We start from the raw sequence: 15,556 nt of genomic DNA, 5'->3' as shown, positions 1-15,556 counted from the left end.
GTTTATGTTGAGACACTTATGGAAGGATTTTCTCCAGCAGTCTGACAACCCTGTTTCCTAATATCAACTTCATTTGTTTTTTATTTTGCATCCTGAATCCTCCATTTGTTTAAGTTTTATATCCTTAAAATATATGGGTTTGGTTACATATGAACATTTCCAAAGTTAAATTGTTCTTTAAATCAGTTTTTAATTGTTTAACCAATATAAAAAAAATCTTCTCCCAAATATTGTGAGTTTCTAATCATGACAGCTTTTTTTTTTTTTGCAAGAGTGAATATTGGTTGGAAATAAATGAAATGTCTCTTTTTGCATTTTGAGTTTTGCAAAGTGTTGGCATGTTGCAAACATTTTTCTGATTCCTTTTTTATAAAACATTAAAAATCCTTCAACCAAAACGTACTTATTTTTGCATATTTGTAGAATATGAACATTGTTTCAAGGAGATACGGTTGCAAGTTATTCATTATCATTACATACATGCATTTACAGAAACGTTAGATGTACAATTCAACATGTATTTTAATATATATTAAAGGGATAGTTCACCCAAAATTCAAATTTCACTCATTATCTACTCACCCTCATATCAACTAAGAGCTGTGAGAATTTTCAGAGTCCTCCGTTCCTTCTCTGAGTTACGGGGGGGTCCGTGCAGCAGTATTTGTCCATATAATGGTTGTCAATGGATACCAACTTTCTTCGTCCAAAAAGACACACCAAAAAACATCCAAATACCTCCATACTGCTCGTCTGTAATGTCCCTCTTGTATTGAAGCCCCGACATAAGAAATTTTTCCGCCGGTCAGTGCAAATCACGAGAGATTTGCACTGACACAGGAAGAGCAGTGAACCGAGACACTGGGAGCTTCCGCTACAAACAAGCTTAAAATATAGACTTTTAAAAAATTTTTTGGAACAAGCTCTCATGTTGGGGCTTCGATACAAGAGGGACATTACAGACGAGCACTATGGAGGTATTTGGATGTTTTTTGGTGTGTCTTTTTGGACGAAGAAAGTTGGTATCCATTGACAACCATTATATGGACAAATACTGCTGCGCGGACCCCCCCCCCCCCGTAACTCAGAGAAGGAACGGAGGACTCTGAAAATTCTCACAGCTCTTAGTCGACATGACGGTGAGTAGATAATGAGTAAAATTTGAATTTTGGGTGAACTATCCCTTTAATAATATTGACAGTGTATGAGAAATGTTATGATTCCAGAAGTCACCTTGTTGCAGCTGCAGTCATTGTAAACCCGCTGACGTCCAGGTGTGGTGCTCCTTCAGGTACAGCATCGGGGACTACGAGGTCATCGACGAGGCCACCAACACCATCAAGATGGACAGCTGGCTGTACCAGCTGGCCCTCAGCATCGGCTCGCCGTACCGCTACAACGCCAGCGGCTCGGGCCAATGGGAGGGCGGCCCGGGGAAGGACTCGCTCTACATCACCTCCCTCTACTTCACCATGACCAGCCTCACCACCATCGGCTTCGGCAACATCGCCCCCACCACGGACGGAGAGAAGATCTTCTCTGTGGCCATGATGATGGTTGGATGTGAGTACAGGACCAGACGTACGGCTGAGCGGCGGCGTCGGTGTGTGTGTGTGTGTTCTGCTGTGGTTGTGGTGTTTTGGAGAGTGAGATATGTGGGATGTATCACTCTGCTGTGTGAGTGTGTCCCACTGACGGATGAGGAAACACAGTGATGCTGTGTGGAGGTTTCAGGAGGAGACCTGTTGCATGTTGCTATATCATTCCTGTGATTTTATGTGGTTTTATGGTGGTGAAGCCAAAGACAAATTTCCACATTGTGGTCAATAAAGGAAAGATTAAACCAGCACTAAGTAACTTTTCAACCTTCATAAAATATTTTCATAACTTTTGTGATGATACATCGACTTACAACAAGTTGAATGACACCTCTGTCATGGCCTGAGGGGGTCTGTATCTCTTTCTCTGGCACTAAGCAGCTTTGAGGAGCATGGTAGGAACCCTGCTCTCACTTAAGTTTCACTTTCACTTTTGCGAGTCACAACAAGGAGGGAACAGGCAAAACAGCACTTTAGCAATGGATTATGTTTGTGTTTTCACTTTGAAATGATCCACTGGAAACAGAAACTTAGTTTTGATGTCTTCTGTTAATTTTAATGCAGGATATTTACAGGGCTTCACGCTAGTGTTCATGGGAAATGGAGTCTTCCTTCAGGCAAAACACTACCGCTTTGGTCCACAGGCGCCGCCAAACTCAACCAAAACTGAAAGTTCTTTAGTACTGCTTTAAAGATTAAAAGATTAAAGATAGATTTATAACCCTTCCTTTTGACCTAAACAGCTGATCTGTTTGCATAGTACAGTGTTGTACTGTAGGTAGGAATGGGTACTGTACCTTTCACATTTAAACCCATATGGTACCGATACTCGGCTCCTGGGAACTGGTACCTGTAGGCAACAGTACCTGATTTCGGTACTGTTTTTGTGTGTGTGTGTGGTAATTGAAGTTATTTTGTTGATAAAAACAATTGTAAAAACTTGAGAGAATAATGAGAGATCTCTGTTTAAAACCAGTGTGCAGGGAGAGCGGCTGTTCACAGACGACTCGGCCCGACTCACCAGCATTAATCCTGTGGTCGAACCAAAACAAGAGCAGCACCGAGGCCCGTTGAGACAGCTCTGTTGTCTATGCGTTCAGCTCTACAAGGAAATTGTGTAGATTGTAAACATTTTGTGTTTGCGTCACAGACACAAAGGTGCGTTCAGGTACCAAAATGTGGTACCGTTTGATTTTATTTGAATTGATAATTGGGATTACTGTGGGAACTTGGTCGGTACCAATAAAATGTAACTAATTCGGTTCTCATCCCCAGCTTTGGTAGAACTAGATATGGAACCGTGTTTCCAAACTAGAATCTGTGATTTCGAGTTTATTTCTACTCCTTCGACTCCTCTCCCCTGAACGTTGTGGAAATATCATCTCAATAACATGATTCTTCTTTCTTGGATTTTTTAGACTTCATTAGATTAAAGTCCTGTTGTTTTTTTGTTTTTTTTTAAACGGCCGTGTGCCAAAATAGCCAGAAAGCTACAAGCCGTCCCTGCGGCGGCCTCACTGCAGGTCAGACTCTGAAGCTCTGAGGCCTTGTGTTGCTAATTTTGCTGCAAACCAATCTCATGCACATGCACATGCACAGCGTGGCGCAGCACAGACAGAGCTGCATGCATGTAGAAAACCAGCACTGTCAGTGTGTTGTTTTGTTCCGACTGTAGAGTCAAACGGAGCCACCAGGGGCTGCCTGCAGATTCACTGCCAACTGTTATTTCCCTAATTATTTTTTAAGCCGTTCCCAATAGCAGCTTATCCTGCTAATCATCACCGCTATGCAAAATATTGACTAATGCATAAAGACCTCATTAATCTATTAGCTCCCTCCCCAAAAACACGCAGCAGTTAAGCCCAACAGAAAAAAGTTTCAGGTGCGATACCACAAGGCTGTTTGGTAATTGAGCTCTCTCTCTTTTCCAGTGGAGTTAAGATAATGAGGAAGTGTTGGAGGCTGCACACTGATCAGCTCTGCAGGAAGCAGCACGCTGATGATGAAGGCAGCTGAATAACAGAAAGCAGCATGTGTCACATGATTAGTGGCAAACTGTACTCACCGTGGTTCATCTGAGGAATCATGTCCGCAAATTAAAAGAGCAGTGAGATGTTTAATCCTGAACAGTGGAGCGGAGAAATGCATCGTGGGTGCTCCCGAACATATTGGTTTTTACTCATCCGTACTTTTCAAATGTATCCAGTACATTGTTAATCAGTTAACGTGTTGTTCCTCAAAACATTGGTTTTCTTGATGTGTCCCTTCAGTCATTTATTGATCATCCAAGTGTTTGATGTTCTTTTAAGATTTTGTGTTCAAAATGATTATTCTTCGCTCTATAATATTAGAAAAGACAGTAAAGGCTCTTTTTTTTATTTGATTTGACCCAAAGATAGTAAATTTGTGTCGTGTTGATATAAAACAGCAAAAAGAGAAAGTGTCTGATTTGGCATTTTGTTTGATAAACGACTTGAATCAACTTCAATCGATTACCAAACTGGCGGGCGTTCTGCAGACTAATTATTAATTGATCAAGTGTTCAGTTCAGCTGAAGCAGCTGGCTCACTGTAAATGTTTTATAGAGGATTGCAGCAAGTTTTTCTGTTGACACTTAATTGAAAGTGCAGCTGCCCAATCGGCAGCCGAGGTCTGCAGGTGAGAGTGAGACTTCACAGCGACAGGTTCATGTTCTAAGTCTGCAGGAACCTGGTTATTGATACCAGCAGGTGAGCAGATTAGTGCAATCAGGAACAGAGTTGTTCAGCTTCCTCTTGAAGCTGCAACAGAAACAGCTGATTAATGGAGCATGTAAACACACTGATGAGTTCAGGTTTTGTACATTCGCACACTCTTCGTCTCTCTGTCTCTATGATGTCGTTGTGAGTGTGTGAGGATACGGTGAAGCCATAGATGAGAGCAGTACTTCTATAGTTATGAATGCACATCTTAAAGGAGAATTCCAGCCATTTTTGACCCCTAAATCGTTGTCCTGATGGTCGTCCAGTGTTGCGGGGAGCAAAAAACGTGACTAAAATTGATGCAGGCAAACCAGAGTTACACCATGGCTACCCGGCGCTAGCGATAGCCACAACGCTAACCCATGGGGGCAATTCTTTCAACCACAACAAACACTCAAAAAACAATCAAATATCTCTGGTACATGACTGGAATCCTTAGAGACACCACTGAACTCATATAGTGTACAGTATAAACAGTATAGACCACTTCGGCGTCGACGTCACAGTGACGTACTGGTGGCAGAAAAATACCGGAAGTAAGCAACAAATACACGTCCTTACCATAGGTCCTGACATACAGCTCAACTTTAAAAAGCAGCGCAGCTGCTTGGCTGCAGCACGACCCTAAGCTGTGATGATGAGCCACATTAGAGGGTGAATTTTATTTAATTTTGGTAATCGCGGTGCAGAACAGTGAGTTTGGAGCTGACGAAAGGAGAGAAAAAAGAGAGTCGTGCCGCGGCGAGACCGGTGAAATGCTGATTAGAGGAGTGATCAGCGGTGACCGCCACGCTGACGGACCCGGTGGAAATTGGGGTGAGACAACGACTGCTGAGGAGGAACTATAAAGAACTCAGCTGTGATTTAAACTAGGGCCTAAACCGAGTCGAGTAGAGCCGAGCTGTAACTGTGTAGTGGAGAAGCGGCAACACACGCGCGTCCCCTCAGATGCGGCTGCATCTCTAGGTCACTGGTGTGTGAGTGTGAGAGAAAGAAAAGCTCTGACTTGCTTGGGCAGACGTTGTTTGGTGTCACCCGCTGATTTGCACATGTAGGCTACAATATCTAGACCCCGAATATAAGACGACCCGTCCTTTCCAACTTTTTTCAACGGAGAAAATACTCTTATCAGTCAGTGTATAAACTAGGCTATATGTAGATATTGCGTGCATCGTTTAGGGATTTTTATTAAACATTTACTGTTTCATTCAGGGTAAACGTTAACACGTGTACACGTTCACCCTCTTATTCATTTATTTTGACATTCATTCATTCACATCGGGTCATGAGCGGTGTCCCTAGCAACGGTCTGTGATATACACTGTAAAAAACCCAATGAATGACATTTTGGGCTAACCAAAAATATATTGCTGAATCAATTTCTTGGCGTGGTATCAATTGACTGAACCTGTTAATCTATGTTGGAATGATCATTCTTTGGAAATTGTTGAAAGAACTAACATATTCAAATACAGTGAACACCCACAGTTAGCTGTTGGCTCAATTAAAAGACATAAATCCAGTCAAAGAGATGCTGGCTGTCATGTGACATTTCATACGAGTGACTCGTTCAATCAATGACAAATGATTCATTAAGTGAATGAAGTCAAAACTTGTCCACAAGGCCAGTGCAAATGTGCCATTCGAGGAGCAGCATCTTCAGAGACCAGACAAGGTGAGTTTATTCACATCAAGTTGCTAAATAATAAACTCTACTTTGTTGGTAGTTGTATCTTAACTCATCATGGTCGACGTGTTCCTAGCGAACAAGTTAAATAACCGTCTTAATATTTCTTTGGCTTTGATATTCTAGCTAGTTAGCTAAGCTAACATTAGCTTGCTGACAGACTGACTAGCTAATGTTGGCTGGAGGATACCGGCCATCAGCTAAACTAACGCTTAGTTTTAATATTTTTTCATGCGAGAAAGAAATCATTTAGAGTCCCAATCTGCGGACAGTTAATCCAAATGACGCCTGTTTGGAAATTTGCTCCCACGTTTTTGGAGAAGTGAAGCTCCACCTGGGGAGCAGCCACAGAGAGTAGAGGGTCGTCAAGGAGTCAGCAGCTGGTTAATTCATGATCTCATTGAATGGTTTGTTAAATGAAAAGTGAGGCTCCAGGTCAGAAGAGCAGCGCTGCCCCGGGGCTCTGGATGTACAGAAATCATCACATTCATATCAATAAATTCATGTTTCACAATTAGCCTAACTGATTGGTCTACATTAAATTTAATCTAATCAACATACAACAGAGGGAAATTCTTTGTGACGCGCTTGTGTTTTCACTGTTTTCGCCTGCTGTAACTTAAGCAATATTTTTTTTCATATGATATATGCAGGACCCACTGTGTATATTGTTTTATGATTTATTAATGTGAAACAATTTTAATGTTAGTAAATATTATCTCCCACGTGTGGCCTATCGGTGCAAGTAATAATGCAGTGTTGAACATTGTGTGATGCAATTTCCTAATTGTTCTTTCTATACAGAACACAACATTACAATGCATCGAAGATCGGTTGCAATCCAAGGCCTGCAGTACTTTCTCAAAGAACCTACACTATCATGAAGACATGTCAGGTAAATCAACATTTCAGGCATCAGGGGGAAACACTTCTGCTATAAATATCTTGAAAGATTTTAACGAGTCTTGTATGTACTTTAATTTAGACAGCTGATGTGGAGACTGCAACTGACGGAGTTAAGGTCGACATCCTGGAGTTGGTGCCAGTTCCTGCAAAGTTGCACTATTTGCATTTTTAATAAAGTTGTGTTAAAAAAACATTGCTGCTTTCATTCTGTTGATTCAGTATGTCTAGTTTTACATCCAATTAAGAATTTTATGTTGATTGCTTTAATGAACAATTGTATAGAAACTAATTCCCTAGCTATTTTTCATTGGGATGTCCAATGAAGAATTTCTAATTGAAAGTATGATAAGATAATGGATAAACTTTAATTGAGTGAATTCTTTAATGGTTGGGATAATGGATAAACTTTAATTGAGTGAATTCTTCTGATGGTTGGGCAAGCAAACAAATCAAATTGAGCCAACCAAGATTTTTTAATTGAGAGAATTACTTGAACAGAGAAATTGAGTAAATTAACAATAGCTAGGGAATTAGTTACTGAAAGATTTTACATTGGAACAGCTCTTTTTTTTTTTACAGTGTATAGCCTAACAACGGTCTGACTAATACAGAAATAACAGACATGGATCCGTTAAATAAACTGTAATATACAGCCATACAAGTAGGCTACAGTTTGCTGTCATACCGTAGTTGATGGACTTGTTGATGATCGCCCACGCAGCGTTTTGTGTCCCTAGGCAGTAGCCTACGTCGGTCCGTAACACACAACACACTCCGTTGCTAATCGTTAACTTAGCCTACTCAGGTATGACAACCTGTTTTCTGTTGACAAAACATTAAAATAATCAGAGAAGGCCTCTGTATGATCCATCTTCCTCTGATTTGATCGTTCTTGATGCCGGCTTTCCACTGTTGACACCAGATCAGCTGTCACGTTCTGCCACCAGTGAAGCCCCGCCCACAACATACGTCATCAATGTTTATAAACATAGAAATGGTCTATAAACTTTGTGTTTTTGCATGTAGTCGCTCACCTCAGATAGCCCAACTCTGAAACATCTTGGAAAGACATTACTATCCAATCACAGAGCACCTGCTCTCCACGCCACAGAAACTAACACTTTTTCCTTGTTGTGATGATTTCTTTACAAAAATAAATGGTCAGGCAGTGCAGTGGTAATGTCCAAAATATCTCCGACCGTTTATTTTAGTAAAGAAATCATCACAACAACAAGAAAGTGTTTGTTTCTGTGGCGGGGAGAGAAGGCGCTCTGTGATTGGATAGTAATGTCTTTCCAGGATGTTTCAGAGTTCGGCTATCAGAGGTGAGTGACTACATGCAAAAACACAAAGTTGGCCAGAATTCTCCTTTAAATGTCTACATCTGTGTCCATACGTTTTAACATCTGGAGGTTTTAAAAGCTTCTCTTCTGTTTCTGCTTCTCTGCTGGTCTGATGCAGCTTGTGTAACAATAATGTCTATATCCTGAAGGGAAAGTTACTTTTGAATGCATCAATTATTAACCTGTATGCACAGTCTGCAAATCTGAGAGCAGAGCACTGATTCTTACATTAAATCTTTTTATTTTTTCGCCTGCAGGCTTTTATGGAAGAATGACGAGCCAAGCAGTTGTTGGTATTAAGGTTAAACGTGTGCACGCAGGCAGCTCTGACCTGAGTAGTCGTGTTTTTCCACAGTGGGTAGTGAAGTGTTTTTTTCTGCACATGGTCCATTTAAAGATCTTTTCAAGTTAAATATGTCTCCATATGTAGGTTGTACTGTACAGTCCTGGTGCTGCTTGTTCTATAGCTTGTCATATGGAGCTGAGCCTGGATCCTTGTAGCTGTCCTCATACCTCGTGTCAGATTACTAGAAGCTTCTTGCCTTCGGGCCGATGATGCTGTACATTATTCAACAGATTTTACGCGCTTGAACAGTCACGAGGAGCGCTCGCTTTATCTCATCATGTAAATAAGTTGTAAATATATGAGTCTGCTGATATGGCGGCGGCACATTACAATAGGTTCGTTGTTCTCTGCTCAGTAAACCAGGGAGATTTCCTCGACGGCTGTTGGACCATTTCCTCTAAGTGTGTTAAAAAGGAGGAGGTCCACCAGTGCCTCATGGGTAATTAATTCTGTTTCATGTGGGAAACTAACAATTAGACTTAAAAGGCAACTCATAAATATTAAACTTGGTGCTGTTTATTTGTCTGTTACATATCTGGTTTAGTTTTCTCCCAGAGCAGCTCTTGTTCTTCCCCATTTGGGATTTTGGCAGAGGCTGGTGATGTCATCATTGTGCGCCAAGAAACAGGACTGTGCTGTTGTTGACTATCTGGAAGTCGATCTGGCTGCTGGCATGGTGAAATCTTCCAGGAAAGACTGATGTATGATATTATGGTGGTGTTGTACAGACTTGCGTTTCTAGAATAAACTTGTCTTTTATCTTAGGCTGCAACTAATGACTATTTTATTGAAATTATTAATCGACTAATCGGATTATGAATCGTACAATTACTCAGTGGCTCTTATTTAGACAGCTGAGAATATAACTGTCAGGTATTGTTCCCCCTCTATTAAACATGAAAGGAGGCTGAAAGTCACAGGACATGTCTGTTCTGATGATACAAGTCAGCTGTCCTGAAATCTGTGTTTCTCTTCTATTAAACATTCTACATCTCGGTGACGCCGTCTTTCCACATATGGGCTTCATTCTCCTTTCAAATGGGGCAGAGCTTAGAGGGAAACAGTAGAAGCAGGTCGGACGTGCATGAAAAAACAAGCACGTTGCACAGAATGCAGAATGCATGCTGCTACGGCATCGCTTTGGGTTGTGAGCCCGCATGACGTACGTCTACACTGAAAGTAATGGGTTTGTGCGCACAGAAGACACATCTGAACGGCCCTCCTTACACGCACACAAATTTCCCTGTTGCTGTTGCGCAACTCCCAGCAGAAATTGGAAGGAGTTACATTCAGTTCAGCTGAAAAACACAGATGAAGGCTTTACCCGCTAACCGACTATTGAATTTGTTGGCGACTAAATTGTTTTCGATTTTTACGACTACGTTAAGCCTGTGCATATTCTCATTTGTCCAGGTCATAGTATCTCAAAGGAATTTTAAATCGAAAGCAACTGGACTTGGTTATTTGTCTAGGAAAAATAACCAAGTCCAGTTGCTTTCGATTTAAAACTATTGACTACGTTGATCAATCATTACACCCCTACTTTTATCACATTTACGCCCTGTTTACACGACAACGCTCGCGGTTGAAAACGGCAAATATTTCATCGGATGTGCCTTTTGTTTAGACGGCGATTGGGGGCTTGAAAACGCAAAAAAGTGAAACCTGCACCTCCAGAGTGGAAATCTTAAAAAACGCTCCGCCGTTGCGTCCCTGTGTAAACGAGAAATAAAAAGTGAGAACACAACACCACTTTTGCGTTTTCTGTTCAGATCGTTTCCGTGTAAACGTAGCCTTAGAGCACATAGTCTCCAGATAGAAACATTTGCTCTTTGGTGATGGTTGATGGTTGATGATGTTGGAGGTCACTGCAACACTTTCTTTCATCAAACCTCAACACAGCTGCTGGAAATCCATGATATTGTCTGAGTTAGTTTAACCAGTTTTCTGCAAATGAAAAGGAAGAAACTGAAGTCAGACAACGAGTCCAGAAACTGAAGGCGAGTGGCCAGTGGTTATTTTTAAGAGTGTGTTCATATCTGTTTTGGCAGAAGACGTCGATGTTCCTCATGGTTTATAAACCTCATAGCCCATTTAGAGTTTGCTTCAGAACTCCAGATGATCCAGCCTGTGGAGAGAGAGCGTTTTTGTATTTGGCCGTTTTAAGAAAGCACCGTGAAGCCGTCTTTTGAATCCGTCTTTCGGTGACAGCAGGCCTTTTTTTTGTTTTTTTAAATGTCCGAATCTCATTTTGGAACAACAGCGTTTTTTTTTCTTCTCTTTTTTATGTTTTTGTCTGGGCCCGATCTGTTTTCCTGCCCTGGAGTTTAGTGTCGGGGGCCAAAAGAAAGCAGAACGTCCCCGGGCTGTGCTGCATATTGTTTGTCCCTGGCAGCTGGACAGTAAACAGCCTCAGCTTGGTAGTAAACAATCCACAGACATGATATGCTCTTCGCTGTCTGTTCTGTCTGGCTGTGACTGATAGTCTTCTTGGCGTGGCGGACCATCACACATCCTGCGTGGGCAGTTTCCTGATCTCAGCAAGTGAGAAGTGATAGTGAGACGCTCATACACAGAGGGGTGGAGGGTGGAGGGGTAGAGGGTGGAGGGTGGAGGGTGGAGGGTAGAGGGGGGGGGTCCATTCATTCTGTTTCCCAGATTTCTGTGAGACAATGACGGCGCATTACAATATAAATCAGTTTTACAACACAACAGAGAGCTGCTGCAGAGAGAACACACAGCTTGGTACCACTTTGTATTCATGCGCCACTGAAGTTGAGTTTAAGTTGTAAATACTACTGCTGCGTTAAAAGGTCAATAAATCATTTACTGAAGCTTTCCACGCCGGTTACAAGACATTAATAAGAAGAACACTTTTTCTTTTTAGGGAGGCTTGTGTTTATCTTCCTCCAGTGTGACACCTGCTCCGTCACAGATGTGATGACACAGGCCACGCTGTGTTTGTGACATCATTCACCAGCATCACATTAAAGGGATAGTTCACCCAAAATTCTAATTTCACTCATTATCTACTCCCCCTCAGGTGGACTAAGGGCTGGGAGAAGTTTCAGAGTCCTCCATGCCTTCTCTGAGTTACAGCGGGGCTCCGTGCAGCACTGCATGTCCATATGACGGTTGAGAACGGGGCTCACTTTTCTTCGTCCAAAAAGACACACCAAAAAACATCCAAATACCTCCATAGTGCTCGTCTGTAATGTCCCTCTTGTATTGAAGCCCCAACATGAGAAATTGTTCCGAAAAAAATTAAATAAGTCTATGTTTTAAGCTTGTTTGTAGCGGAAGCTCCCAGCACTGCTCTTCCTGGTCCGTCCAAATCTCGCGTGATTTGCATTGACACCCAGTTCACAGCTCAGCAAATCACGTGAGATTCCGGCAGAGCAACACTGGGAGCTTCCGCTAGAAACAAGCTTAAAACATAGACTTATTTAATTTTTTTCGGAACTATTTCTCATGTTGGGGCTTCAATACAAGAGGGACATTACAGACGAGCACTATGGAGGTATTTGGATGTTTTTTGGTGTGTCTTTTTGGATGAAGAAAAGTGGACTCTGTTCGCTACCGTCATATGGACATGCAGTGCTGCACGGAGCCCCGCTGTAACTCAGAGAAGACACGGAGGACTCTGAAACTTCTCCCAGCCCTTAGTCCACATGAGGGTGAGTAGATAATGAGTGAAATTTGAATTTTGGGTGAACTATCCCTTTATTGGGGAAATGGAGCACTTTTCTGCTCACATTTTTGACATCTGCTATCAGCAGTCGATCAACACAACCACAGAGAGCTGCAGGAATGATGATGTCGTTTTGTCTGGTTCCCTCAGTTTTTACTTTGTCTTTTGTTTTGGATTCTTGCAGAAATAAGGCAAGTTTATGATCCTGACTGATTCTGAGCTGGATCATCTTCACTAAGTCGCCACTTTCTGATGGTTTAGACCTGATTATAACCATCAGAAACAATAATATGAGGCACATTTAGCTTGATTTACCCCTGACCTCTTCTACAAAAGCCTTTCCTCTTACAAAGTTGGTAACAGTTTGTATACGAGGCTGTTAAGATGGACTGGTGAGTTTAACATCTACACAAACCTCTGTAGTCTCATTTAGACACTTGAAGTCTTTATAGTGAGCATTGCATAAAAAAACACAAAGGCTACAGTACAAAGAAGAACTACGCAGATTTATTTCACCTTAAACAGCTTTAGAGTAATTATGATGGTTAAACAAATGACTTGTTACGGGGAGAAACATGCGCTTCTTTATGGCGCTACGACACAGATATGCCTGGTAGTCGTAGAAATTGCCTTCTCACCGGCTTCGTTGCAAATAAAAGGAGGGTTAGCTGTGAGTTTTTATGACAGCGAAAACATGCACTCTGAAGCTGCAGGCGGAGCTCGGTAGAAAAAGAAAAAAAAAACACCCAAAACAGTGAAAAAACAACCAGACTTGTATAGTTCCCCTTTAAAGAGATGTTTCAGCTTGAAGAAATCAGGACTGGAGTATTAACTATTAACTGATGATATCATTGAATAAACCATCGAAATGTCTTGAGTTTATGTTTATCCGCATAGACCAACTTATTTCAGTCTTTTAGAAACCCAATTTTAAGGACTCACTCGATCTACAATGAGTCCCAGGTGTCTTTCTTTCTAATTATGCAAAATCATCAACCCTTAGTGAGTTATTTGAAATGTTAAATCTTGTTAAAGGGTTGTTCTCATCATCATGCATAAAGTTTGTTATTGCAAATATAAGTTACCGGTATTCATAAGTAGAAGTTGGTTTCCCTGAACCAAAGATAAATCAATGTCACGCTCTCATGTGTCAGGAAGAAAAAAAAAACAACAGACACAGAAACTTTTACAACTGAGAAACTCAAACCAACCATCAGTTTTATTTTTACTTCCAAAGCACGTCTTCTTACACTCGTAGCACTTACAGCAAGGTCTCCTGCTGCTCTGAAGCGTTATAGTCGTGTCCTTCACTCTGAAGTCGTAGTAAGATTTGATCAATCTCACAAACTGAGACAAGTGGTAGACGAGAAAACAATAGCGAGATGATCGTCCCTGCTGAAGACGCTGTTTTATAACAAAGATGGAGTCAAACTGAGACCTTAACCTTCAGTGAAGAGGAGCGGGGGCGTTTGTTCAGTCTGTCATTCAGTAGATCGGTGCCAGGACCTGTCGGACTCAGCAGTTCACCGTGATTGATTGATAAGACAGATGATACGTACACTTTGCATTAATTACATGTCAGAGAGGAGAAAAACCCCGACCGGCCAACCTCCCTGGTCAGTCCTCAGTGGATTTACTTCTCCTCAGAGACTCGTTTTCCTAAACTATTCCTGACAGCTACATGGAAACATACCAGAGGAGCGAAGACAGAGATGGACAGTGAGACATGAAGGTTAGAGGGAGAGTGAACAGCAAAGACAAAGTGCAGGTCAAGTGCCGCACGTCGGCTCTCTAACCCCCCGTCTATACGCCTTTTAATCCAAAGTTAATCTCACTTGACAAACGCTCTCCGGTGGCGACAGGAGGCCGAGCGCCACACTGATGTCTCGTCCTCAGGGAAAATGGCAGACAGACAGAGACACAGGCGGTTTGAAGCCGGTTTGAAGGCAGCGGTAAACGGAGTTGGACAAGTTGATCAGAACACACTTTTGATCCGTGGACAAACAAAGACAGGATGCAGGACGGACACAGGTTGTTTTTATGTGTCTTCAATGGCCGTTGACTGATAGATGAGACACCGAGGCGTTCAGAGAGAAAGCATGGACTCGCAAGCATGGAGTTGGTAACGTACAGTTGATGCTCCAAAAAAAGTTAAAGCACAAGTCAAAAGAAAGTCACATTGGATTAAGAGTTGGGTTTTTTTTTTTTACAGCACAGTGGGTCACCAACTTTTTTTAAAGGGATAGTTCAACATTTTGGCAAATTGGCCCATTGCCATAATCCCTATAGTCATAGCAGTAGGTTCGTTTCCTTTCGTTCCCGTCTGGGACAGTTTTTCATCAAGCAGTCTCTGTATTTCCCTCTAAAACAACTCTGTGTGGTAACGTTGTGTTATTATCTCATAGCGTGGTGAATGTGCAGGTCACAACTTGTCCACCAGAGCGTTGTGGAGTTGTTGGATTGTGTATTTGATGAGTTTGATGAGGGAAACCAAGAAATCCCATTAGCCTCCATAGCGTAGCTCTGAGCAGCTCACGGCTCTGCTCCACCGTTCTAAAAATAGTTTGCACCGACAATTAAAGATAACGAACCTACTGCTATGACTATAGGGATTATGGCAATGGGCCAATTTGCCAAAATGTTGAACTATCCCTTAAAATGAAAAATGTAGCTTTGACCACAGTTCAGTTCAAGTTTCAGTTTCTTTCACTCGTGGTTTAATTTGAAGTTTTTTTTCAGCAAAAAAACTTGTGGGTGAAAATGAACAGAATGTGATCAGATAAATCAACATCCAGTAACTGGTCCATGTTGGAAGAACAAGACGTGAAAACTGGTCACAGATGGTTCCCGATTGGACCAGTTATTACTCATTATCAGCTCATTGTTGAGAACTGTGTTAAGTTTCAAAATAAGAGTCCATAAGCTGCTCATATAAGAGACTCTAACAACATCAGTGAGTATCTGATCTGATCCTCCTCATTTATATTTAACCTGACCGACCACAGACAGACCACTTAACGCAGTGGTTGAAGAGGAGACCACACAGAAACCAAATACCCTCACAACACACATCTAAGATTACTCAACCGTGGAGCTTCAATAGCTTCTGTTGTGTGTTGCAAACCTGCACCGACGGCTCATACGTACGTAGCTCTGCTGGTGTTTTAGTTCATTAAAGACAACAGACACAGACACAGAAACTGAAACTAAAGCACTACAGAGATCAAGGCAAATGTTAAAGAGG

At 41.8% G+C, this 15,556-nt stretch overlaps 1 protein-coding gene across 1 annotated transcript in view; it reads left to right on the top strand.

Moving 5' to 3' along the window:
* The window catches only part of kcnh5b (potassium voltage-gated channel, subfamily H (eag-related), member 5b), a 202,637-nt gene that overhangs the window by 74,723 nt on the left and 112,358 nt on the right, over nucleotides 1-15,556 (top strand). Inside the window, 1 exon segment of the mRNA XM_085767523.1 lies at nucleotides 1,292-1,563. Coding sequence (XP_085623649.1) covers nucleotides 1,292-1,563 — 272 coding nt within the window.

This window comes from Trachurus japonicus, chromosome 22 (assembly GCF_045865225.1).
Source record: "Trachurus japonicus isolate A0001 chromosome 22, Traja_1.0".
In the NCBI taxonomy this organism is placed as follows: domain Eukaryota; kingdom Metazoa; phylum Chordata; class Actinopteri; order Carangiformes; family Carangidae; genus Trachurus; species Trachurus japonicus.
This window is presented reverse-complemented; position numbering and strand designations above follow the sequence as displayed.